Source organism: Drosophila persimilis, unplaced genomic scaffold (genome assembly GCF_003286085.1).
Source record: "Drosophila persimilis strain 14011-0111.01,24,50 unplaced genomic scaffold, DperRS2 tig00000000-arrow-pilon, whole genome shotgun sequence".
NCBI classification, from domain to species: domain Eukaryota; kingdom Metazoa; phylum Arthropoda; class Insecta; order Diptera; family Drosophilidae; genus Drosophila; species Drosophila persimilis.
In genome coordinates this window covers 15189556-15215962 of record NW_020825288.1, presented here as the reverse complement: position 1 = coordinate 15215962, position 26407 = coordinate 15189556, and the positions used below count along the sequence as shown (strand labels likewise).

General features: G+C 46.5%; 4 protein-coding genes across 5 annotated transcripts; all 4 read left to right on the top strand.

Annotated features, from left to right (window-relative positions):
* Nucleotides 1–837: 837 nt before the first annotated feature.
* Nucleotides 838–9239, top strand: LOC6588440 (V-type proton ATPase 116 kDa subunit a). Its single transcript, XM_002013781.2, has 6 exons — nucleotides 838–983; nucleotides 6121–6258; nucleotides 6326–7953; nucleotides 8024–8282; nucleotides 8350–8584; nucleotides 8650–9239. The coding sequence occupies exons 2-6, from the start codon at nucleotides 6142–6144 to the stop codon at nucleotides 8913–8915; spliced, it is 2505 nt and encodes an 834-aa protein (XP_002013817.1). The 5' UTR covers nucleotides 838–983; nucleotides 6121–6141; the 3' UTR covers nucleotides 8916–9239.
* A 1316-nt stretch (nucleotides 9240–10555) lies between these two features.
* Nucleotides 10556–11914, top strand: LOC6588427 (V-type proton ATPase 116 kDa subunit a). Its single transcript, XM_026986901.1, is given in 7 exon segments — nucleotides 10556–10705; nucleotides 10772–10850; nucleotides 10907–11020; nucleotides 11023–11225; nucleotides 11263–11361; nucleotides 11422–11590; nucleotides 11658–11914. Coding segments are annotated over 7 exon segments (1071 nt in total).
* Nucleotides 11915–12596: 682 nt separating this feature from the next.
* Nucleotides 12597–16001, top strand: LOC6588404. The gene is made up of 3 exons (XM_002013778.2): nucleotides 12597–12911; nucleotides 12976–13299; nucleotides 13367–16001. Exons 1-3 carry the CDS (start codon nucleotides 12601–12603, stop codon nucleotides 15651–15653), a joined length of 2922 nt encoding a protein of 973 aa, XP_002013814.1. The 5' UTR covers nucleotides 12597–12600; the 3' UTR covers nucleotides 15654–16001.
* A 1488-nt stretch (nucleotides 16002–17489) lies between these two features.
* LOC6588415 (retinol dehydrogenase 14) lies at nucleotides 17490–20689 on the top strand. Of its 2 annotated transcripts, XM_002013777.2 has the most exons (4): nucleotides 18236–18242; nucleotides 18303–18444; nucleotides 19597–19735; nucleotides 19802–20689. In XM_002013777.2, the coding sequence occupies exons 2-4, from the start codon at nucleotides 18304–18306 to the stop codon at nucleotides 20530–20532; spliced, it is 1011 nt and encodes a 336-aa protein (XP_002013813.1). In that variant the 5' UTR covers nucleotides 18236–18242; nucleotide 18303; the 3' UTR covers nucleotides 20533–20689. The 2 variants fall into 2 exon arrangements, with proteins under 2 accessions (XP_026844121.1, XP_002013813.1); XM_026988320.1 differs by lacking the exons at nucleotides 18236–18242; nucleotides 18303–18444 and adding an exon at nucleotides 17490–17631.
* Nucleotides 20690–26407: the final 5718 nt, after the last annotated feature.

Sequence of the window (26407 nt, the reverse complement as noted above, 5' to 3'; positions counted from 1 at the left end):
TTACTTTTCATTCTTTGAAAAATTTTTACTCGTTCTTGTAATTATTGTTTATTTTTTAAGAATACAAGTATTTATATGGGGAACAAATTTGGTTTGTTTGGCTTTATTCGTTTGCCTGTTATGGGAGGCTAAAGTCAGTGATTGTGAGTATGTACTCACTTTTGCAGCCCACTGTACATACACACATATGTTCATAAGTTGGTTGCCAAGGCGCGTAATGGGGGCGATTTATAAGGCTGACAAAACCAAAACAAAGAACTATCAATATCAAACGCTCTTATCTAGACACGGGAATTAGTTCTTGAAGCGTTATTAATTTAAATTGATAATGTCTACACTACGCGGACGTACTTATGTACATGTAAGTATGTATGTAACTTTCGAGCATTCTGACTTTTGTATTCCGATTTCTGATAACAGACAACGCTGATCATACATAGTGAGCATGCGAGGGAAAGAGAGCCCGCTACGTGAGAGAGAGCTAGACAAACAGAGAGTGCCGTGCCCGCGCTATATCTCGCTTTACTTGCTTCTCCGAATGCCAAATTTAAAAGCAAGTATTTTAAGTAAAAAATTGTTTCATCAATCGTATAAAATTAGGAGGGCATGACTAAATGTTCTATCCAGCTAATAATATTAAACTGAACATTAAAATCAAGTAATATACTCTCCATGGCGGCAAAAGTTATGGTTGCGTTTCAGTTCCGATCGATAGAGTTTTCTAATATATTTCATACCTATCGTATCAACTATCGTAACTTATTTATAGTGTAGATCACCCTAGACGATTATTTGTGGCGTTGTGAGTACAGCGATCGGTTGTTGTGCATATATAGCCAGCAGCAGACACCAGACGTGGTTTGGGACTCGTGTGATCGGCAACATACTCAGGCGCAACGGGCAAAAACAAGTTCTAAATTTATCTCACATACTCTGGGGACTCTGGTGTCTTTGGCATTAAAACAATTTTCGGAGCTGTGAAGGTAAGCGAATCAAAAACCAGAAAGCACAAACACAATTCGAACAATGTAGTGCCAGACAGGCCAATATTATTTGCGATCGAGTTCAAGGTGATCTTGACTTGGAAAGAAAGTGCTACTGCAGGGAGAGTGCTTCCGTCTGTGTGTGTGTCTCGTTGGGGGTAAAAAACGAAGAACAGAGTCAAAGCCAAGCCGAAGCACGTGCCCGCAGAAATCGGGCAGTTTTCATGGAAATTGACTGCATTTTCTCCACTGCAAGGTCCCCGGCACGTGATATACTAGTAACTGCTGTTAGGCGGGAGTGGGAGCGCCTGTCATGGGACCCATTGTGTAAACGCTGCGCCGCTCCCACCTGCCCAGAGCCAGAGATACCTGCTACCGTAGCTTTGTCTCTGTCTCTGTCTCTGGCCGCGAGTATCTCTCCGTTACGCACAGACGTCAGGGCCGCTGCACGAGTGTGAGTGTTATTTTGCGCGTGTGTGAGTGTGTGTGTGTGTGTATGGGTGGGTCATGCTCGCCGCTACAGAGGCGTTACGGAGAGTCGAGTTTTGAGTTTTATGCAATCGCGTATCATGTGATCTGCTGTCGTTCTGCAGTGTTCAGTGGAAAATCTTCCACAGAACGTAAAACTTCCTTGAACTTAAACAGCACTCAAGTAGTACTCAAACTCAATAATTCCGATCCATAAATTCCTTTTAATTATGATTTATGATCTCGTTTCCACAAGCACTCCGATCAATCAATCAAACTGGCTGATTAGCCCCCGTCCATGCAGCTGTTTATGAATGGGGAAAATCTGAACTGGTCGAGAAATCTAGAAAGCCTAGATTTTCAAGCATTTAGTATACGGCGTCTGGGGAATTAAGGCACTCGAGTCGCAGATCTCCAATTGCGTAACTTCAGCGTGCTTATCAGCGAAAGGGCGGAGCACTGCACTCGGAATCGTGCTGAATGGGGGGGTTCCAAAGCCTTTGCCAATTCACCCTTTGCTTATCATTCGCAAAGGCCCGTCACTGGCCAGAGGGCTCTGGAGCTGGGGCTGAAGCACTTTGAGGAAAGTCAATTGCTGTATCGGCAATTGTCGTTAATAAACGATGAGATGAGTGTGTGCCAGGCCTGTTCTGGGGTCTGGGGGTGGCCTGGCTGTCTGCCTTGTACGATCGCCTGTTAATTGCCGCAACACCACGGGAATGACAAAGCGTAGTGGAAAATGGGGAAAAAATTGTCATAAAATCGGGCACAGCAATATTGTTCAATAAAAGTTGAAGTAATTCGAATTAACAACAAATAGAACGTAGCCCAAAACGTTTCAAGAGCAAGAGAGCTCCGATAGAAACACAAAGAGCGAGAAATAGAGAGAGAGAAACAAACAAAACAGAATAAAAAACTCAACAAACTTTAGTGGTAGCGATATTAACGGTGCCAGCCCAGACATGGGCGTGCACTGTGACGGGGGTTGACTGCGCTCTGCCTTCCGCCCGTGTGTGATTAAGGCTCGCTCTTCCCCACGTCTTGCGTGTGTATGCAGGACCAACAACTACAACATAGGGAAAAGCACTCGACACCTACATTTATATACCCAGCAAACCAACTAACGTGCCTTTTGCGAGAGTTCCGCAAAATGCTCGCAAACGAGCTCGCTAGCGAGCTTGTGTACGAGCGACATGGTTTTGTGTCGCAAAACGCTCGCAAACGAGCTCGCAAACGATTCCTTTGCGAGCTATCATAAATGATACTTTCACTGCCACAAACTGAACGACACAAGTATCATATTTCTATCATATGCGGGTCCGAATGCGAGCGTTTTGTCGGGTTAAGTCTCGCATTTGACTCGTATGCGATATCATTTGTGAGCGTTTGGTTTGCTGGGTACCGCCCCACACCAACACACACGCACAAACATCACGAAAATGACCAGCGAAAAGCTAACGCCAAAAGCAACGTCGCATTCGATTGCTGTTTTGAAGTTGAACTGGTTTACAGTTACTCGTAGTGCTCTGGGCCCGCGCCTTGGTCCGTGCTGTGCGTGTGTTCGGCAATTGGAAATTATTTGTATTATTAACGAGAGTGCGCTCATCAAATTTATTCAACCACGTTTGCGAGGCGAGTTTCAATTGAACGCGAATGCCACATTTCATTAATTGGGTTTGAAAAGGAAAAACATCGGCGGTTTTCATAATTTCATTTAATGTATTTATTTACATACATACATCAGACAGTGTGTGGTAGTGAGGAATTTGTTGTATGTACTTACATATGTACACTCATAGTCATGCTTATAGCGTGATATCATTATCGCTGAGTTAACAACAATGGTTGCCACTGTATAGGTTCGTGTCCGAGCTAAGGGAGTGCCACGCAAGCCTCTTCCAAACTATGATAGTGGCGTCCAGCGATCTCTTCCAGGAACACATAAATATTTCAAGATTTGTTGTTACATATTGCGAAAACAGGAAAAATACAATTAAACTTTACTAGAGATTCTGTGCAATCGAAGCCACAATCTTTATACATCCTTCGCAAACAAAACAAATATCTTTCATTCTGATATCTCCAACGGTTCAAAGCCAAATTCTACATTCCAGTTTTTGTTCCATTAAATTTATGAAGGTTGTAAACTAATTGAATGGCTCGAAGTTCCCTGCCTTTCTGCTGGCTCCCTAGGGCATTGTAAATTTAACTGGGATCCGCGGCATATTGGTTAGTCTGTTAGTCTATACGGATTTTCCCACCGCTTCTGTTCGGGCACACGCCAATCGGTCATTTATAAGGCCATAAAAAATGAACATCAATAGCCCATATTCGTATGTGCATTATAAATAATTAACTAGAGCTGTTAGAAATGGAATATTCATATCATTGCTATTTTTAGCAAGTGGGCGACAATGAGTTTCGCCTTGGACAGTACGAAAAGCTTAAAAGAGCTATCAAACAAGCAATTATCATTGGTCTATGTATGACTGTATACTGCGGCTGAGTTTCAAGTGTTTGGCTGATAAACCGTTCTCAAGATACATGTGCCGGCATGGCACTGTCCAAAGCAGCAAGCATCAGCAGCAACAGGAGAGAGGGGCAACAGTAGCAGCGAGTGGATTGTGTGGATTGGGTGGATTGGGTGGATTGTGTGGAGCACTTGATATCCACAGTTCGCGCGGAAATATGAACCGGCTACTGTCTGACTGCCGGCTGCCTCAGAAGTCTGCCACGTGATTGATCGATGGAAACCACCGAGCTGGTTCTCGTGCTAGTTTTGGCTGGTTTTGGTTCCAATGCAGCCCCTCCTCTGTGGGCCAGCTTTACACATTCTTTTTCTGGCGACTGGCCAAGGAGTCATCGCCCATTCTAGGGTGCTGCTGCCCATTATGTCCATGGCAAATTTACAAATTATTCGAGCACCGTTTCTCTATACATAGTAGTACATCATCGTACGTTTTATCTACCGCAAAAAGCAAAAGCTAATTCTATCCTGGGTCCGGGGCCCATTAATGCTCGATAATGTGCGGCGTCAGCGTCGACTTTGACGTCTCCGTGTCGTTGACTGCTTGGACCGATGATGTCACAGAAAACCTTGATGTCTGTGTGTACACTCTGTCCAAAAGCTGTCGCCCTGCTCGGGACCAGGACTGGGACCGGGACCGGGACCCGACCCCTGCCCAACGCCCAGGGCGTCATTGTTGTTTCGACCTAATCAAATCAGAAACATTAATTACTTGCATTATCCGAGTTCCACCGATTTTGGGAGGACTCTACTCAACTGTAGTGTTTACATATGGTCTGGCAGCTCTTGATTAAACGACTATTGTAATTATCAGTAATTTGGGCAACATGTTCAGATCTCCCGCATATTTTCAGTGGGTTTTACGTGCCGCAAGTGGGTTTATGGGTGGGCTGGGGCGGGTACTGCATTTGGAGCCATCAAAGCGATAAGAATTGTTTTCTTGGGCTGTAAACAATATTGCATCGGCTCTTCAAATAACTGAAGCAGCAGATTGCTACGAAATATACGATGCAATATACCAATTTGACCTTGTAGAGCTTCATACACATGTGAATGAATATATGAAATTTTAGGGTCAAGATCGGAGTAGATAATAAGTTCTGACCGCTTGGATTCAAGGAAACAATATGAGAATTTACTTCTAAATTAGCTACAGGAACATATGTGTTCGGTCTGCGAGGCTAGGCATCAATAAACAAAGAATTTTAGAAGCAAGTCCCATAATCTAAATTATTGCTCATAAATTAGTCGTTTCAACGATCTGGAACGTGAATTCGTGTACTTATAAATATGTACATATGTGTAATTTATATGAGATGAAATATAAATTCAATATTATATCCTTATCCATATGGTTTTTGGTGACCATTCTACGGGTTTCAATCTGAATTGTAGCAAGTATTTTGGTTAAACGTTGGTCCCTCATTTCCAGAGCAATGCTTTTCGAAAAGAGGGGCTTTGTATCTCAACTAGTACATATTTCAAATTTGCAAAGAGCTGCCGATATGAACAAAATATCTTACAACTACCATAGGAACTATTGATATCTTAACACCTCACAACTTTTTTGGGCTGTGTACCACCTGTCCTTCAAACTACTCGTATGACCGAAAGTCTGGTACATTTTCGTACTGCCTATGGTATTGTGAGTTACGTGGTTTTTGGGCTATAATTGCTTTAGAACGTGACTCGACGTCGCAATTTGTGATTCCGTCAGGGCTTAAGGAAAACAGATTTGCAAACGAAATGCTTAGAGCTTGTTCGATTCTCAGGTCTCCCGCATGACATTCGGCAAAGTCAGAGCGCCGGCAGCCAGCTGGAGCTGAAAATAGAGTAATTGCCTTTCCATAAAACAAAGGAAACGAAAGGAAAGACAAATAAATAGAATCTTCGGCAGAGCAAATCAACAAAATTTGTTCATAAACATATGTACCAGTCCAATTCCCATCCGCATCTACATTTTGTATGGCCAGCTGCCTATTGTATGCCCCTCCGAAATGGGGCAGACAAAGAATCAGCCCGTCACTAGAGCAGGCGACGACGTCTTCGATTCTCTTATTCGTATGCTTTATTTTAATTGCATGTCTACGGAATGCTTTACTAATCTCTCGCCTCTCCTCTCCAATCTCCCGCTCTCTGCAGGGAACGTAAGAAGTCGCCAAGATGGGGGACATGTTCCGTAGTGAGGAAATGGCACTTTGCCAGATGTTTATACAACCAGAGGCCGCGTACACCTCCGTCTCTGAGCTGGGAGAAACCGGCTGTGTGCAGTTCCGCGACGTAAGTTCAGACTAGCTCAATGCCTTGCCAGACCCCTGACTAATTCCTGCTGCTTCCTGCTCCACAGCTGAACATCAATGTGAACGCCTTCCAGCGCAAGTTTGTGACTGAGGTGAGGCGCTGCGATGAGCTGGAGCGCAAGATCCGCTACATCGAGACGGAGATCAAGAAGGACGGCATCGTGCTGCCCGACATCCAGGACGACATCCCGCGGGCGCCCAACCCACGTGAGATCATCGACCTGGAGGCGCATCTGGAGAAGACCGAGTCGGAGATGATCGAGCTGGCCCAGAACGAGGTTAACATGAAGTCCAACTATCTGGAGCTGACCGAGCTGCGCAAGGTCCTCGAGAACACCCAGGGCTTTTTCTCCGACCAGGAGGTGCTCAACCTGGACTCCAGCAACCGCGGTGCCGGTGGTGACGAGGCAACGGCCCAGCATCGTGGACGCCTCGGCTTTGTGGCCGGTGTCATCAACCGGGAGCGTGTGTTTGGATTCGAGCGCATGCTGTGGCGCATCTCGCGCGGCAATGTGTTCTTGAAGCGCTCCGACCTGGATGAGCCTCTCAACGATCCGGCCACCGGTCATCCCATCTACAAGACGGTCTTCGTGGCCTTCTTCCAGGGCGAGCAGCTGAAGAACCGCATCAAGAAGGTGTGCACTGGGTTCCACGCCTCGCTCTATCCCTGTCCCAGCTCGCACAACGAGCGTGAGGAGATGGTGAAGAATGTGCGCACGCGCCTGGAGGATCTGAAGCTGGTGCTTAGCCAGACCGAGGATCACCGCAGCCGTGTCCTGGCCACAGTGTCCAAGAATCTGCCCTCGTGGTCGATCATGGTCAAGAAGATGAAGGCCATCTACCACACTCTGAACTTGTTCAACATGGATGTCACCAAGAAGTGCCTCATCGGCGAGTGCTGGGTGCCCACCAAGGATCTGCCCGTCGTGCAGAAGGCGCTCTCTGACGGCTCTGCGGCCGTGGGCAGCACCATTCCCTCGTTCCTCAACGTGATCGACACCAACGAGCAGCCGCCGACCTTCAACCGCACCAACAAGTTCACGCGCGGTTTCCAGAACCTGATCGACGCCTACGGAGTGGCCTCGTACCGCGAGTGCAACCCGGCCCTGTACACGTGCATTACATTCCCCTTCCTGTTCGCCGTGATGTTCGGCGATCTGGGCCACGGCCTGATCCTGGTTCTCTTCGGCGCCTGGATGGTGCTCTGCGAGCGCAAGCTTGCCCGCATCCGCAACGGCGGCGAGATCTGGAACATCTTCTTCGGCGGTCGCTACATCATCCTGCTCATGGGTCTGTTTGCCGTCTACACGGGCATCGTATACAACGACGTGTTCTCCAAGTCGATGAATCTGTTCGGTTCGCGATGGGTAAACAACTACAACAGAACCACGGTTCTGACCAATCCGAGCCTGCAGCTGCCGCCCAACAGCTCCGCTGTCGGTGTCTATCCCTTTGGCCTGGATCCCATCTGGCAGCTGGCGGACAACAAGATCATCTTCCTCAACAGCTTCAAGATGAAGCTGTCGATCATCTTCGGTGTACTCCACATGGTGTTTGGCGTAAGCATGTCCGTTGTGAACTTCACGCACTTCAAGCGGTACGCCTCAATCTTCCTGGAGTTCGTGCCTCAGATCCTTTTCCTTCTGCTCCTCTTCGGTTACATGGTGTTCATGATGTGAGTTATACGTTAAAAAAACCCACCCACAGCATCCGCTAAAACATAATTGTTATTTCAACCTGTTTAGGTTCTTCAAGTGGGTCACCTACGACTCCCACACAGACTTCCAGCCCCATACTCCCGGATGCGCCCCCTCAGTGCTGATCATGTTCATCAACATGATGCTGTTCAAGAACACGCCGCCTCCGAAGGGCTGCAAGGAGTTTATGTTCGAGTCTCAGCCTGATGTGCAGAAGACCTTCGTCATCATGGGCCTCATTTGCATCCCTTGGATGCTGCTGGGCAAGCCGCTCTACATCAAATTCACTCGCAAGAGCAATGCCCACGTGAGTGCACACTCATATATCTTTCACTAATGTGATTACTTACTGTTTGTTCTCTGCTTTTATTTAGTCCAAACACAATGGCCAGTTGACTGGCAACATGGAGGTGGCCGAAGGCGAGACTCCCCTTCCAACGGGCTTCTCCGGCAACGAGGAGAGTGGCGGCGGCGGCAACAGCCACGACGATGAGCCCATGAGCGAGATCTACATCCACCAGGCCATCCACACCATCGAATATGTGCTCAGTACCATCTCGCACACGGCCTCCTATCTCCGTCTGTGGGCTCTGTCCCTGGCTCATGCTCGTGAGTGTTATAAGAACCTTCATACTATTACAGCCATCTAATGCTAATAACCAACCATTTTACAGAGCTCTCCGAAGTGCTGTGGAACATGGTGTTGTCGCTGGGCCTTAAGATGTCCGGCGTTGGCGGCATCATTGGACTGTACATCATTTTCGGCGCCTGGTGCCTGTTCACCCTGGCCATTCTCGTCCTGATGGAGGGTCTGTCCGCTTTCCTGCACACCCTGCGTCTTCACTGGGTGGAATTCATGAGCAAGTTCTACGAGGGTCTGGGCTACGCCTTCCAGCCATTCAGCTTCAAGGCCATCCTGGATGGCGAGGAGGAGGAATAAACTGACCAGAAAGTGTTCAAGCCACTGCATGAATAATTAACTAGCCGAGCTTTGTTTTTCAAATTTATTTAATTTGTTTTGTTGAATGTTTTTGTTTTGTTTTTTTTCGGACATTGTCAGTATTGTGGTGCTCTTCCCACATCCCATGTTTTTTGTGCCCCTCCCTCCGTTCTAGTACCCAATTCTCCGCTTTGTATTCCATCCGGGGTCCAAGTATTCACCTGAGTTGTGCCTAGTATTCTCAAAGGAACAGTTTCAAAAGCAATAATTTGATATTCATTGTTATAAATAATAATTCTAATAAATATAAAGCAACGAAGAGAACAGCAATAGTTTATTTATTCTTCAATTAAGTCATTCCGGGACCAGGTACACCTCATCATCGTGAGTGTGTGTGAGGTATGTTCTATATGGTTATGAATCATTTATAAATAATGCTCAAATTAAGACTTTATAAAAGTCTATAGTCCTAGGCCCTATTTTAATGTATGCCAATATCGATTGCAATGATTAATTATAACTTTTTGTAGTTATCTGGTGGGGTTGTGGCCAATGACCACCATTATCATAATCAATCTTTATCAATTTATATAGCCAGGGCCGGTTTTATTTGTTATGATGCCGAGGACATCAATGAGACGAGGCGCTTTGATATTGGAAGTCTGGACTTTTGGCGCCCAGGGCCTTAAAGCCGGGCCTGTGTATAGCATAGCATATGATATGTATATCATTACTGTGAGGTGTCATCAACGAAACGCTTACAAACTATCAATGGTAATGATTACATTCATATATTATATATACATGTATTCAATATTGCATTCTTTGATAAGAATTTCATGACATTAATTGATTGATTATACATATATGTATGTTATCTAACGCTTTAATTATCAATCAAGCTATTGAAACCTCGATAATGGAAAATACTGGATTATGTCAGCCTGCCGATGTAAATACAAATTACAACAAATAATTGTATAATATTAGATGGCATAAACTGAATCAGATCAAGGATGTAGATCACAATTGAAGTTATAATTTGTTCGGCTGTGTTAACAAGATCTTAAAATGTTAATCGCTTATTTAAATATAGATTAGTCTGTGTATTCGGCACATCGCTTATGGTGTTATATCTTTAATCTCTTTCATCGACGATGCACAGCGATCCTTCGGGACGGAAGAAGGCCTGAGATCTCAAGAAAGGGTATACGCCTACCTTGCAATCATCACACATATCACTAATAAATGAATGTGGAATATTTAGTTCGGGAAGGAAATACTTTCTTGGGCATAGATATTGCAACGAATGGGCTAATCCAATATAGTGGATTATATAGTAGATAATAAATACTCTTTATGTTTATATTCCCAATCAGGAAAATACGTAACAATATTGATGATGTAAATTCATTGATGTGTAAGATCTCTCCTTCCGTAAGCGTTATCTGAATACCTGAATACCTATTGAAACGGTCTTTTAACTATCAAGCAATTGCTTTTTAATGATGATAAACCTGCAAAGTTGAAAACCTTTTTCTACCCGTGCCCAAGAACCTTCCTCGTCGCCGTCACTTGACCAGGTCAAACAGTTTTTCGGTGGCGATCTCTCACAAAAAGGATATTAATAATTTGTAAAAATGCCAGAATGGTGGAGTTTCGGCTCCCAGGAGACCGACAGCATCTTCCGCAGCGAGAAGATGTGCCTGGTGCAGATTTTTTTGCAGCCGGAGGCAGCCTACGACATAATTTCCGTGTTGGGCGAGGTGGGATGCGTCCGATTTCGAGACGTGAGTGCAGGGCAGGGATGTGACGTGGATGTGACCTCAGTGATCTGATCTCTGATCTTCCTCTAGATCAATGGAAGCGTCCCCGTCCAGCAGAAAAAGTTCATCGCGGAGGTGCGTCGCTGCGATGAGCTGGAGCGGAAGATCCGTTATGTGACCGTCGAGCTAGAAAAAGACGGGCACAAGGCAATCGATCTGATCGAGGATTTGCCATGGGAATCGGTCCCGTGTGGCAGTCGGCAGCCAATATGATCATCTTCTTCAATACGTACAAGATGAAGTTGTCGATTATCTTCGCAGTGCTGCATATGACCTTTGGCATAACTTTGTGCACTTCAAGAACTACTCCGACATTTTACTGCAGTTCGTGCCGCAGGTGCTCTTCCTGATGTTCGGCTACATGTGCTTCATGATCTTCTAAAAGTGGGTCAAGTACAGTGCCACCAGCGATATCCTGGCCAACACTCCAGGCTGTGCCCCCTCCGTTCTGATTATGTTCATCGACATGGTGATGTTCAAGAAGGTAGCCGGGTTGCGAGGTTAGCATGTTCTCCGTTCAGAGGGAGCTGGAGACGACTTTCCTCGCGCTGGCCCTGATCTGCATACCCTGGATCCTGGTCGGTAAGCCACTCTATATCAAGTATAAACGCCGGAACAAGGTCTGTTCAATTAGCTCTAGACTGGAGGATATTCTTAGCTCTAATGGTGCTCTTCTTTAGCCTGAGGTGGCCGAGTCCCAGGTGTCGGTCGACCATAGCGAGGAGGATGACGAGCCCATGAGCGAGATCTGGATACACCAGGCTATTCACACCATCGAGTACATCCTGAGTACCGTCTCTCACACGGCTTCCTATCTCCGTCTCTGGGCCCTGTCCTTGGCTCATTCTCGTAAGTTAACCCATTCTCATTCATATTTCAAGCAAGGATTTCGTCTTTATCTTCGAATCCCTTCCAGAACTCTCACTGGTGCTGTGGGAAATGGTGCTGATGAAAATACTGTCGTTTCCATTAGGCTATGTAGGCTCCATTGCGATCTTCCTAGTCTTCGCCATTTGGGCGTTCTTCACTATTTCTATAATGGTCGTGATGGAGGGCCTGTCCGCCTTCTTGCACACCCTTGATCTTCACTGGGTGGAGTTCTTCACGGGATCCGGAAACCCATACACGCCTTTTAGCTCCAAATATCTGTTGAAACCGGAGGAGGATGACTAAAATGCAGTGAAACCCAAAGTATAATGGTTCCACATATATAATCCATTATTAAACGATGTAATCTAGAACTTCCTAGACTTAATTGATTTTGCAATCCACAGAGAAAGGCCTTTCCGATAGTAGAAACATTTAAATTTGCAAAGAAGTACTATCCTTCAACTTCAAAGAAGTCTGACCCTGAATTTTTTAACCATTTTTAAGCAAGAAAACACCTATTTGAAACAGGTATTCCTAAGGTCAGCCGCTTACTCCCATCACCTTTGTATATATTTTGACCGTGATCGAGGACGATTAGGAAGGTCTGGCGAATATAACCGTAACCTTATTAGGTCACCGAATAGAACCCATTAATAAAAATTGTTCTTTCATTTGGCGGCCCACTTCAGCGACGTGTTTGGTTTTTTGGTTTGGTCTATGGTTTGGGTTTGGGTTCGGGTTTCGGTTTTGGTTACGGTCTCGAAGCGTAAAAAGGTCATCTCGGCGCATTGAGGGCAGAGCTCAGCGGAAAATTCTTGCCGAGGGCCGCAGATTTCAGTGGAATTAGTGGAGCCACAGCTGCGGAATCCGAAACTATTTCCCGCGAATGTCGCCCCGCTCGAGGTTATTTAGCTTGGACCGGAGCGCAGCTCTGGCCAGTTGTGGGCCAAACGAGCTCCGGAAAGGTCTCTCTTATGCTATACGTGGAAATGCGGTGTCTTCATTTGGCTGTGCTGCTGTGCTCCTTGCTGGTTGTCTGCAGGGCGGACACCCTGGTCCAGCTTCACGTGAATCGTCCCTACAACGACGTGAACGAGAAGTTCGTGAGCTTCGCCGTGCGTCCGGAGGATCTGTACGATGCCCTGGACGGGAAGAACAGGAAGGCCGTGACCAGCATGGCCACTCTGCTCGGCGATGCTCACATCAAGTTCGTGGGCGACTTCTACTTTGCCACCAATGCACCCACCCGACTGCGCAATCCCACAAAAATCATATGGAAGGGCTTCAATCGCTGGACGCGGTAAGTTTGTGGCTAGCGCTCCGACTCCGGATTCCAATGGAAGCATCTTTTTCCCATCTTTAAGTGCTGTTAACTGGACCATGATCATCCCCGTGCCGTATGCCCCGGACGAGTGGGACTCGATGCACACCCTGAAGATACTCAACAGCTCCTACATGGTGGGCATCACGGACTGCATCTGGCAGCTGGGCACGGACTTTGGCACCTCGCGGGCCAAGGACTACGTGCAGGAGCTGCGCACCCTCAAGCTGATGACGGACACCTTCAAGCCGTACGTGGACGACTGGCGGGTGATGGGCGCAGACATCTCCGCGGGCAGCAGTGCGGAAGAGACGCGTAGATACGTGGACATGTCCAAGGACTTGAATGCAGCCTTTGGCTGGACGCAGTGAGTGCTCTCATTGAAGGTTCCCATAGAATAGATCCTAAAGACGTCCCTTCCCTTACTCTATCAGGCCTGCCAATATGCTTCCGCAGTCCAGCCTGGGAAGCTACATCTACGACAGCGATCCGGCTTTGAGGGCACTTCAGCAGCTGCGCGTCCCTCTGTGGCTGACTCTGCCTGAGGAGCGGTCCTCTTCCGCCCAGGCCATCAGCAAGCGACTGCTGGGTGACGAGACCACGGATGCTCTACGCTGGGCCCAGACCCTGGGAGATGCGGCCAGCAGCGGCTTTGATGTGATCTTCAAGAGGATGTCCCTCGTAGACTTTGAGCGCCCCACCTTCTCACTGTATGTGACGGCGTTGTTCAAGAAGGTCATGGGTTCACGGGTGTTCCCGGCCAGGCCGCTGAACCTCTTCGCCCCCAGCAACAAGCTCTACACGCACTGCGCCAATGCCGTCTCCGGGGGATTGGCCTTCATGGTGGTCAACACGGAGGACCAGCCCATGACGATCACTGTCAGGAGCATGACACGCCTCGCCAGCAGCGAGATTTGGCAGTATGTTCTCTCCGGTCTGGATGGTCGCGTGCAGCTGAATAATGTGAGGCTGACCCTAAACTCCACTCTGCGGCCCCTGATCAAGGCCAACGATGCCAGCAAGCCCCTACAACTGATCACGCCGAGCATGTCGGTGGGCTTCTGGGTCCTGCCCACGGCCGACCTGGAGCACTGCCAGTTCACCGAGATCGAGACTGGCGACGCCAGCGGCGAGGCATCGACGGAGGCACGCCGCTCCAATCGCTACAGCTCCGCGGACCGACTGCTCCAGCGTCTGATCGAAGAGACGGCCGTCTCGAGAGGATCCCTGCAGAGCACCATCAACCGGAACCGCCGATTCGTGCTGGACAAACAGGAAACCGACTCCCTGCTGGACCAGCTGCTGCAGCCGTTCAACCAGCCCACAGCGTTGGCTCCTGCCAAGCGAGAGGCGCGCAAGGAGGCAGCCAGTCAGCAGGTGAGGCCCCACGAGGCCATGGCCTGGCTGCACCAGGTGCTGGAACAGACCCGCGACGTGGCCAAGCGACGCGGCAGGCGCAGTGCCGCCAACTATGGCGGTCCCTACTTCTACAACCGGCACGGAAAGAAAACGGCGCTGACCAAGAAGATCACCGAGATCCGAAAGCCAGAGCGCAAGGCCAAGCCACTGTTCGACTTCGATGAGTTCGACGAGGAGAAGTTCTTCAAGAAGCTCGGCGAACAGACTGAGGAGCCGCCGTCCTACACCCGCCTGCCCGAGGGCGATGTCCTTCTGCGGCACATCGAGTCGGTGGATGGTGAGGAGAGTGAGCAAGATGCGGAGCCAGTTGTCTACAGGAAGTACAAGCCCAAGTCCAAGACACAACTCAAAATTATCCAACGATCTCTAGAGGATACAGAACCCGAGCAGGATAGGGAGCAGGCGCCGATGCCGGCACAGGAGAGGGCTGAGGGGCGTGGAAAGCTGCGACTACTTCCCACGGAGTTCTTCGAGGCCCTACCCGCACCCAAGCAGAGCAAACGCTTGAGCCTCGGGGCCACCCTTAACTCTTTGCTCTTTCCCGAACCCTTCTCTAGCAAAGCCAGCATAAGCAAGACCAAGTCCATGCCGCAGGAAGAGCCTGAGGAGGAGGTGGAGCCTCTAGCCAAGCGTCGTCCCGCGAAGATGGGGCATGTAGCCAACGACTTCCTGCAGGCGCAGCGAGAATTGGGCAAGAACTTCCTCAGCCACATCCACAAGCATGAGCTCCCGTTGGACGATGAGCATGCTCAGGAGAGTTCCCTCGAGGCTGAGCCAGCTAAAAAACCCACTAACCAGAAATATTTTGGAGCCAAGGATGCGCTAGTACCGGTGCCAAAGCCTAAGCGGCTGACCCAGAAGGCGGACGAGAGCATCACGTCCTGGTGGGAGATGCCCTCTCTGCGCCGGCGACGCGCACTGTCCGTCGATCATTCAGACGATGAGGTGCGCTCCAACGCTATCGACAAAATGGATCGGGACGATATGCTGCCCCTGGGACGTTACGCCTTTTACGAATACAAGGTGGATCAGCCGGTGGAGGAGTCAACTTCAGAACAGTCCACGGAGCCCCCCAAAGATTCCAAAATCATGAGAATAAGCAAGACCAGAACTCCGACAACCAGCCGCAAGACATCGCTCTCCGACACCCTGGTGTCGACGGTCAAGTCGAAGGTCTCCCGCTTCATGAACATCGTCTCGCGGCACATGAGCGAGTGGTACAACACCCTCACCAAGCACCTGGACACCGAAACCGGTCCATCCCGGCCTGCCTTGAGCGTCAGCGGTAACTCCATCGATTAATACGCGATCGAAAGGAGTCCTTGAAGTGGTTTATTTGTATTCGAAGATTGGAATTGAAATTAAGTACAGAGTGAACTTAGCAATTAGTGTAAATATGTATTTATGTACATTACCACCTAAACAACCTTAGTGGAATTCTATTTTTCTAGATAATGGAACCGTAATTATCTATTTCAAATAAAAACGCAGCAACAAGACGGAGAACTAGGTGAGCTTTGATTAAGCTTTTGCTAGGTCGATCGGCTTTTTATATTGTTCGAAGATCGAAGATACTATGCCACTGTACACGAAACAAAACAATTAAAATGTACTATAAAGTTAACATATTATTTCGCTTTATCCCAACTGCTATGCCATTCAGTTATGTCAGAAGGAAATTCTATGTATCGAACGTACATATGTTGGAAAAAGTATGGAAAAGAATGTACTTATATATGGAACTTCTGAGATTTCTAAATATAATAGGATTGATATGTAATATAGAACAAATTTCTGCTTCTAAACTGTGTGTATTGATATTGATATTGGCTATGGCTATGACTTACTTCCTTACTCGGTTCTTATACCAGATACTATAAGAGTATAGGGACATATAAGAGAAGGAAGCATTTCCGACCCTATAAAGTATACATATTTATTCCTGTTCAGGTTGGTCGATATAGGTACATCTTGGTTTGAGATGAGATAAGAAAGACAGTTGTAGCGGAAAAATGTAAACAGATAAAATATTTTAAAATTTGGGATAAACAAAGTGCAAGAATTTACATCATAGCACTCTTCATGTTTTTCCCATCTTTCATGACAAGTGCGAGCAAAATTGATAGAGATCGCTGAGAGAGTTTGAGAGAGTATGCGGCAGTCTTGGACTCCGATACTAATTCCGGCGCTTTAGTATAATTATACTGTCATTAAGACTATCACACACAACGTTCCCGCACGGTCTTATTTCAGTTGTGCATTTCATTGCTTTGTGCAGAGAGAGAGAGAGAGAGAGAGAGACATTATTACCGTTACCATGATTCCCTTCCATTTTCAAGTTTTCCACTTCAGAATTCCAAATTCTCAATCTTCAGAATTCTTGTACCTGGATGTTTAAGTATTCAAAATTTGGAAAAAATGCAATACATAGTGCAATATCAAAACAAATTCTGTTTGTCGATAGATGAGGTCTGTCTGTGTTGATGGGGCCTAGAGAGCACTGGTCATGCACCTCACAGTCTACGGCTCCAGGGCCAGTCTTTCTGTGTCTAAAATAAAGTTTAAATGCGCCTGTTTGGATTATTTGTATACATTTTTAGTTAGTTTTACCAGATTTTTTCTCGCCTTCTATTTTTCTCTATCTGCGTTTCATTCTCTGAAACTCGTGTACTCACGGTTATTACCATTTTTTAATTGACACATTCCTCATTATTTTCAACATAATTCATCCGTAATTATCCAAGAGCTTGCAAAAGCTCTCGCCAGAGGGCCCGCTGCTGTCTAGCTCTTCTGAGCTCTCTCTCAGCCGTTGAGACTCGCTCACCTTGGCTCTTTTTGAGGCCGCTCTTCGCGACCCCACTGGGAGAGCCGACCGACTGGCCTGGCCGAAGACTGGCACAAAGAGGATCCACAGAGAAGCGACTCTCCGCCACAGAAGCGGCGTTGAATCAAAGCTTTAAGTTGTTCCGCCGGGCCGGCCAACCTGTTACCATGGCCAACACGACGACAGCCAGCAACAACAACCACAGAGGAAAGAGCAGCGAAAGCAACTATCATAGCGACTATAACAATACCAATAAGTGGAGACGATCCGATCCGCAGCCTCGGCTCCGATCCGTCAGTCTCTGAGCGAGCGTTCAAGGCGAAGGTTGTTTCAGTATTTCAGTGTGGATCCCCAGAGTTCCGTTCCAATCAGTACCGCTCCCCGAAGCTAGAGCTAGTCCAAAGTGCAGGCCACAAGCAGTTGCAGCAGACTATAGATCAGTCCGGACCAAAACAGGTGAGTGTTCATTAAACTTGTCGTGAGCTCTGGCCAAGTGATCTTCTGGGCCAAATTCAGCCAACAAGACACTAAAACGGGTCAGTTCTCTTTCTCGGCCTGGCTGAGACTGCACTCAGGGGCGGGGCGGGGTGCCTGGGCGCACTGGAAGGGGAGCGAGCGGCGCACGGAAGCGTAACCAGAGCCAGTCTTGAAGAAATCTTTTGTGACGTGGACAGGGAAAAACGCAACACCAAAAGCGACTCAAACGAAAACACAACTCGACTCGACTCCACTCGACAACATGAAATTTCAGACTTTCTTTCTCTCTTCTTACCCAACTTCTTTCGTTTGGACGCCAATGAACTTTGATTTCGGCTACAGACAGCGTTAAAAATACGTAATAATAAGCCATCATAATTACGCACATGTGTGAAAGTGAAAGTGTAAATTTCGACATTACAAATCGATTTCATAGCTATTGTAAAATTGATAGATGTCTGGGTCCAGACGAACCGGACCGGTAAACCGAAAAAAGTCCAAATAACCCAAAGCCAAACTGGTTTGGGTTTTGGGGTTACCTTAAGAGAGTCGTGTCCGTCGTCGTCTGGCCTGTGTTGCCTCAAAACTAAGTATTATATAAACTGATTTCCATATTGTCACAAATACATAACACGCCATCATATTTATAGGATGGGTTTCGTCTTCGGTTGGTTGCCAACCGAGCACTATGTGCGCGACATCTTTCTCCTGACAATCTCGGCGGCCATTGCGGCCACCCTGATGAGCATTCGCTTCTACTTGCGCATTACGGCGGGACGTTGTTTCACCGAGGTAACGCAACCACCCCCTCCCCCCCTCTAAGCTCCCACATATCCAAAAAGCCAAAACAGCCAGCCCAAACTCCCCCCAAAACAGCCCCGATCGTTCAAATCGTGACATGACTTGGACTTGGACTTTGTGTCCCAGCCACTTCCGTTTGAAATTCTTTTGAGATTCTGTATTCAGGGCAGGGGCTCCATACTCAGACCGGTGTGCGAATCTGTCTTTCATATGCACGCTGAGACTACGACTTAGACAGATAGGGATTAAATGCTAAAGATAGATTGTGAAAATTCGAGTTTTCTGTGTATTAAATATCTACACACACATGCATATCTATACCATCTATACCATACCCATGTAGCTGAAGAAAATGGCTTTAAATGTGGAAAAGCCCCCATGAAACTGAGTTCAATGGGGTTGTTTTGCCTAATGTTTCGGAGTGAATCGTTGCTTGACACATGAACTGGTTTCAATATTCTTAATTAGTTATCATGCCATATTTACTATAACTATAGCTTTTGGATTCTCTTCGATAATAAACATAGTATTATTAGGAAAACTGATATATCTATAACGATATCAACGATCTCCGATTGTGGAATTTGCCAGAGTTTAGCAGAGCCTCTATCTGGAACTCGGCTATTCGATCTGTAAACAATCCAAACAATCTTAACCGCATTCTCTACGAATCTCAACGCAATTTTGTAATTGCCTTGCCCGCTGTGACGCGTCAACTTAAATGTGCATATATTTCAGTACATATGTACTTCGGACAGATGCGAGTACGTCACATCTCTTGGGTGCAGATAGAGGTGTATAATTTACTCACAAATTGTATCTCATAGATACAGTTACCACCTGTTCGCCAGTATATTATGCATTGCATCTGCGTCTCGATTACCAGATTAGAGAATTTGAGTCAGCGGAAAGTTCTGAGCTCTCAGCTCTCGGGTTCCCCACTGGGGTGCAATTAAAAGCGCCGTTAATGGGTATGAAAACAAGAAGATACACGTTCCAAACCCTCATTCAAGTCAGAGACTGTGATTATTTTGATAATTGTTGCTGTTTAGATTGTTCAGACCCGCCCCAGACCTTGTTGATTCCATCTCAGTCCCAGTGCCGGTCCCATATTAACTGATTGACTTTTGACATCGTTTACAGACAAAAATGGAGGGCAAAACCGTTATCATCACTGGCGCCAACAGCGGCATTGGCAAGGAGACCGCCAAGGATCTGGCTGGTCGCGGAGCACGCATCATTATGGCCTGCAGGAACCTGGAGACGGCAAATGCAGTCAAGGGTAAGTCAATCTAAAAATAATATATAGAATCAAGTTATTTACTAAGAGATGCTTACCAATCGACAGATGAAATCGTCAAGGAGACGAACAACAACAAGATTGTGGTCAAGAAGCTGGATCTGGGTTCCCAAAAGTCGGTGCGCGAGTTCGCCGCCGACATCGTGAAGACGGAGTCCAAGATAGACGTACTCATCCACAACGCCGGCATGGCTCTGGCCTTCCGCGGCCAGACCAGCGAGGACGGCGTAGAGCTGACCATGGCTACCAATCATTACGGACCCTTCCTGCTGACCCACCTCCTTATCGATTTGCTGAAGAGGAGCGCCCCAGCTCGCATTGTCATTGTGGCCTCGGAGCTGTACCGCCTGTCGTCGGTCAATCTCAACAAGCTTAACCCCGTGGGCAGCTTCCCGGCCGCCTACCTCTATTACGTTTCCAAGTTCGCCAACATCTACTTTGCCCGCGAGCTGGCCAAGCGCCTGGAGGGCACCAGGGTGACCGTGAACTTCTTGCATCCGGGAATGATCGACTCGGGCATCTGGCGCAACGTGCCGTTCCCCCTTAACCTGCCAATGATGGCCATCACGAAGGGCTTTTTCAAGACCACCAAGGCTGGTGCCCAGACCACCATCTACTTGGCCACGTCCGATGAGGTTGCTAACGTTAACGGCAAGTACTTCATGGACTGCAAGGAGGCCACCCTCAATGCCGCCGCCCTCGACGAGGAGAAGGGCCGCAAGATCTGGGAGGAGTCCCTCAAGATCGCCAAGATAACGCCCCAGGATCCCAAGATCTAAGCTGGCATGGGCTCCAGCGCCTACGTCTGCTAATGCATAGCAATAGATTCTTTCCACGTATGCCCATTCAACTGATTTGATTTTTTGTAATTAAGGGGGAGTTCAATGTAGCCTAAGTTTTTCATTTAAAAAAATAAAGTTCTGTATAAATATTCAACTGGGTTTGTGATGAAATGAAGAGTACTTGTTCGACACAAATGAAAGGCCAAAGCTCAATGAAAGGTATTCAAAATGCCTTTACATCGGTACAATCATACATTCCATCGGTAATTATTTCAATGTAGTCGTTTTGATTATATTCAGTATTATGGTAGTAATAAGCTGGAGAGCCAGACGCCCCAACATGTACAGAATACGTAATACGAATACGTGAACATTAGAGACGCATAAGCATTTTTGCAATAGTCGGTATAACGTGATCTTAACTACGCTATGCAACACCATATTGATGCTTCGAACACAACCAACTTCTTCTGGTAGATTTGGGGATTAAAAAGCAAGGTATTTTTAATTCTTGGATGTTTATAAAAACATAAAACTCAGGAAAATTCGAAGAAAATGATTACGTTTAAGGTATCGTTTGTAAAAAATTATGAACAGTTTTTTAGCGTTTGATACCACAGGCTCAGGCATCTCTTCGAAAAGTTTTGGTTCGGTATGGTTTGGTTCGCAGAGTAAAACAAGAACAATTTTGTGGAATATTGATATAAGACTAACATTAACCGCTTGCTTGTGGACGTACATGTGTAGTTGCCCCCTCCTTCTAACTTATTTCAGAATATGCTTACAAGTCTAAGAAAAACCATACATTTAAAGGTATGATGCTCAAATAGGATGGTAAGATTTTTCGGGAAAAAATACAGAAATAGTATAGAATGATCATCCTGCATCCGAGGCTCACAGCGTTCAGAACTTCATATGGGCATTTCCGCCAAAAGGTATACCAGGCCCAAAAACATTAGAAGTCAATGAAAACAGATTTCCATTTAGTTTTGTCCCGATATTATTTCCTAAATCTTATAAAAGTTAACTAATTTACCCAAATGATATATAATTTCATTAACTTTTAGCTTACTTTTCTATAGTCTTATTTCCCATTACTATTATTTCCTATAAGAATGATAATTTTTAAGAAAAGTTGTTCGTCAAAGTCTCCCATAAAATTGGCCCGCTCTTGGCTAATGGTAAAAATTATTACAAAAAAAAAAAAAACACAGAAAAGGTTTTTTCATTTAATAATTTAAATAATTAACGCTAAATATTTCATATATTATCACAAACACTTTTATACAGATAGTCCTACCCAATCTCCTTCTCCCATCTTCGTTCTATTGTTGTTATATTTTTGGTGAATATAGCGCTACACCATTTTTATTGAACGCCAGAATGGAAGTTCACATATAAAAAATATCTATGGAACAAAAAGTTGCACACAATTAATACATAATTTTGTTTCTATAGCTCTTATAGTCTCTGAGATCTAGGCATATGTATATCAAGAATATATCCGAAACGATTCTTTCTGTTTTTTAAACACAGCCAAGATCGCCACAAAATCAATATATATGTATCTCTAAACTCTTCGAGTAACCTGTCTCAACAATCTTTTAGTTGGTTACATTAAAATCTAGTGAAACACCTCTAGAGAGGTTTGTGATTGCCTGGCAGGACTGCTGGAGAGGACTGTTGGATCGTTTCAATTTCAGTTCATGAGAATTATTAAAAGCGACAAATCACAGCGCCAATCGGGTAATGTAATCCGATATATCCGATCCGATGGGGATGGTAGGACAGGAGAAAGCGATGAAGAGCTGGACTGCTGACCGAAAAATTCTCACACAATGCGCTCCTCACCTGTTGAAGAGGCGTGGCAGCGCAGGGGCAGCGATTCAGGGGTGGTCGGGGGAGGCAAGAGGCAGGCAAGGGATATACCCGTACACTGGGGAATTAACTGGCAGACATAATCTGACAAAATTGCAGTCGCATCTTCTACTGCGGCTGCGGCTGCGGCTTTCCCTCGCTCAAGGGCCAGAAGAGGGTTGCGGTAGATTGTTATCACCGCCTCGCCTCGTTTGGCACGTGTCCTGCGCTGCCGGTGAGTGGCGATGGCGGTGGCGGTGTCGGCGCCAAGGATAATATAATGATAATGATAATCATGATCGGTGGCTAATAATATGTTAACAGGCCTAATTGAAACTTAATATTTATCCAAAGGATTACAGGATAATCATTTGCGGTTTGCCAAAAACGCATCGCTGAAAGCGGAACGTGACTGACGGACGTCAGCACCGCAGATAATTGTCCGTCTACGCCCTCTACCCGCTACTGTGGGAATCCCTGTTGTCTCTATTGGATCTCCTCCTCAGTTGTTTGCGGAAGTGATTCTCTAATAAAAAATAAACAGAGAATCCCATTATATTGCTGCATTGGCTTGTATCTGTCACACGGAGCAGTCGTCGTCTATTGATAAGGGAAACTAAGACACGAACAAACCCTTCTGGTCTGCTCCTCCTTCCTCTGCTGCTGCTGCTCCTTCTGGCAACGAATATCCCCCCCAGAAAGTATCGACTTACAGAAATTCAATTTGGCGCGCTCCACTCAAGTGTAGCTGCAGGACGGACATTGTTGTGGCCAAGTTCAACTGTAATTCAAGTAGTTTTCTCCTTTTCGAGTTCGAGTGGGGGAGAGAGTCCTTTACAGTCCTCCCACTCCCTCTCCCTCTCCTTCTGGTTTTGAATAAGTCGCGCGCATTTAATAAGCAGGCTTAGGTTTTTAATAAGAAGTGGGTTATGCGACAGTCCCGATCCGATCCAAACCCGGCTCGTACAGCTGTCAGGGCACCAGTGCTGACTTCTGTTCGTCCTGCTCATCAGGCTCGGTCCTGGTTCTGGCAACGGCTGTGCCTGTCAAGCGGTCATCGATACTCCCTGGAGGCGGGGGTGTAGTATAGTCCGAGCAGTTGTTCTCACTGAATGCGTCGAATAACTTCAAAATTGTAATCATAGAAACCATATATTGCACTCCAGTTGTAGATATTTTGACGAGGGCTTCCCAAATACCATATATGTAAGCACAAAAGATGGCGTTCCTCGGAGAACTCTTTAACTATTTAATAATGGAACCAAAAGAAGAATCGAGGCAGAAGCAGAATATTGAAAAAATGCATTCGATTTAAACGACTAAAGCAAGTGATGGATACGTGAGATTCCTTTAATTCCTTTTTATTCCATTAATAATGTCTGGGTTCATCGGCATAGTTTTGAGACTCCAAATTTAGGAACTAAAGGGCTGAATGGGTTAAAAAATAATATTCATTTATTGGGATCCCTTATACCATACCCTAACAATTTTTTGAATCTTTATTATTTCGTTCCTGAATTTTCGATTGCTTTTAAAATAAAATATATAGAATTAGTAGCTTACTAACTGAAGGCTTTCTAATTTGTAAATGGTATTTTAAGTGTGTAATGATTAAATTCATATTCCAATAGCTTTTTGGTAACTGAGAGTCATAAAAGAGCTGCTGTGGATAAGGTAGTCCTTTAACACATAGTTTATTGACCACAAAACCCACTCGAGGAAAAAGAGGAGCTGATTGTTACTTAATTAAAAGACTCGAGAGACGTCTTAATAAATTAGGAAAAGGAGTGCTACTCTAGAGTCTAGACCTACAATATTGTGGAAATAAGCGCCAGAAATTGCCTTCATTCTGCAACTGCTTCTCCTCCTCCTCCTTCACCATGTCTCTGTTGGGGGCGCCTGTTTGGCTCATTTTAGCCGGCATCTAATATGACCGAATGGCATTAACATGTTGAATGACTTGAGTGCCAGCCAGCATAAAAAGCAAAGCGCAGCCAAAACCCAGGGAAGCCACACCAGTGCCACCCGAAAAGTATTTCATTGATTTTTGAAGCCTCGCCAATACACAACAGAACACAGAACCGAACAGAAAAGAACAGAACAGAACAGAGCAGAACAGAACAGAACAGAAATATATAAGGCAAAAGGAACATGAGTGAAAATTCGTGTTGCTGGTGGCAACACTAGAGTCCCAGCTGGGTGGGAGGAGGAGGTGGTGCTGTGGTTTGGGCGGAGGACCAGCAGCAGCAGAGCAGGATCATGTCCTCTTATTGTTTGGAAAGTTAAATACGCAAAGTAAACAGAAGCAACCGCGGCTGAGCCTCTCAGCAAACAAGTTCACGTGCTCATCCACGGATAGAGGGAAGGTGGATGATAAGGTGGTTGATAAGGTGGACGATGATGTTGATGAGCTGGTGTGATAACAGGTCCCCGAGAGGGTGGTCAAATTTGTTTACCCTTCTGCTTAATTTGCCACAAACTCACAGATTCTTTGGCTTTTGTGGTTAACTGAGAGAGAGGGAGTGGGAGTGAGAGCGGAGGGTGATGCTATAGCCGTTTGATCAGCTGACACCTGAACCCACCTGAGATGCGTTCTAATTGCTATTGATACCCCGGCCAGACGTGGCTACCAGCGCCAGAGCTCAGGCGAGCCTTGATCCGTGATCTGATCCTAATGCGTTCTGACAGTCGGCAGCAGTAGAACCAGGCTCGGAGCGGATTCGGGCAGGTCCTTACCAAGTTGTTGACATGAAACTGTAACTGAAACTGAAACCGAGACTGAGACTGAGACTGAACCGAAAACTGGTTCGGATCTGGTCAGACTTTGATTTTAACACACACGACGCGGCGTTGATGTTCAGTTTGACCTGAAATTCTCATCGCAGATGTAAAATGATATGGGGGAGTCTTTACAATACATGTACTCGTATGTGTGTATCAGATCACTGAAAGCCTTTACACTCAACTGATTCCGTCAATGAGTGAATTCGGTTTTGGGCGTGTGAACTTTTTGGCTTAAACAGGGATCTCTCTTCAAATGGGGAATATCTCGGCTTAAAGCTTAATACAATCGAATTTCATAATTGTTATTTCTTGTCTGCTGTTTTCTTCCTCTTCGGCTGCCGGCTGCTGGCTGCTGGCTGCTGGCTGCTGCAACCACAAATCGGAATATCAGATGACAGTCAAACTATTCGCAATTGCTCGCCGTGCGACAAGAGCAACGATCGATAGACAGACAGACCTATGCAAAATCGTCATTGGCTGAGCTACAAATGAAATCAGCAGCCAAAGATACAAAGATACAGAAGCATTAGCATAAGCAGAGAGGGGGTGCAGCCAGGGGGCAGCCAGGGGGTTGCGTGGCTGACTTGGCCTGATGGACTGTCGTCAGGCGGCAGAAACACATTTAACCACAAAAGAATGGAACGAAGGAAGCAGAATGCCGACGAAGACGATCGATCAATGGTCGCCAGTACAGAGCCAGACCCCGTCCAGCCCTTCCTTTCCACATCCACATCCCAGCTCTGGTTGGTGTCTGGTGTCGAGCCGTACAGATATTGGGTGACAAATAAAAACTACTGAAAACTGCTGCCGCTGTTGCTGCTGTTGCTGTTGCTGCTACGTATGAATGGGCCTGGGACGGGCTCTGGGACTGGGACTGCCACTGGTACTGGCTTGTGCGGGGGCTGGGCGGGATCGGTGACGGGTCGGGTCGAGTCAGTATCGGAAGAGGGTAGAGGTACAGGGTAGTAGCCGCAAAAGCCGGCACTGCCGTTGCTGGAGCGCATTGGTTGGCCGTCTTTGTGGTGGTTGCCGGCCAGGGATGGGTATGTGGCAGGCAGGGGATGTGTGTGCCACTCATGTGTAGCGCTCGGTACTTGGCTACTTGTGTCATTATACCCGCACCGCACTCGTATCTGCCTCCTCCTGTGCGAGTGCGAGCGAGAGTGTGAGACTGTTGTTGCGGCCCTGTCTTTTGCGCCCTTTTGTCGCTTGTTTGTAATTAACTGAGTAT

Coding starts and splice junctions, on each gene's coding strand:
- LOC6588440 (XM_002013781.2), top strand. CDS start 6,142: ATGGGGGACATGTTCCGTAGTGAGGAAATGGCACTTTGCCAGATGTTT. Junction 7,954..8,023: donor GGTTACATGGTGTTCATGAT/GTGAGTTATACG, acceptor CAACCTGTTTAG/GTTCTTCAAGTGGGTCACCT. Junction 8,283..8,349: donor CTCGCAAGAGCAATGCCCAC/GTGAGTGCACAC, acceptor GCTTTTATTTAG/TCCAAACACAATGGCCAGTT.
- LOC6588404 (XM_002013778.2), top strand. CDS start 12,601: ATGCGGTGTCTTCATTTGGCTGTGCTGCTGTGCTCCTTGCTGGTTGTC. Junction 12,912..12,975: donor GGCTTCAATCGCTGGACGCG/GTAAGTTTGTGG, acceptor CCCATCTTTAAG/TGCTGTTAACTGGACCATGA. Junction 13,300..13,366: donor GCAGCCTTTGGCTGGACGCA/GTGAGTGCTCTC, acceptor TTACTCTATCAG/GCCTGCCAATATGCTTCCGC.
- LOC6588415 (XM_002013777.2), top strand. CDS start 18,304: ATGGGTTTCGTCTTCGGTTGGTTGCCAACCGAGCACTATGTGCGCGAC. Junction 18,445..19,596: donor CGGGACGTTGTTTCACCGAG/GTAACGCAACCA, acceptor CATCGTTTACAG/ACAAAAATGGAGGGCAAAAC. Junction 19,736..19,801: donor GACGGCAAATGCAGTCAAGG/GTAAGTCAATCT, acceptor ACCAATCGACAG/ATGAAATCGTCAAGGAGACG.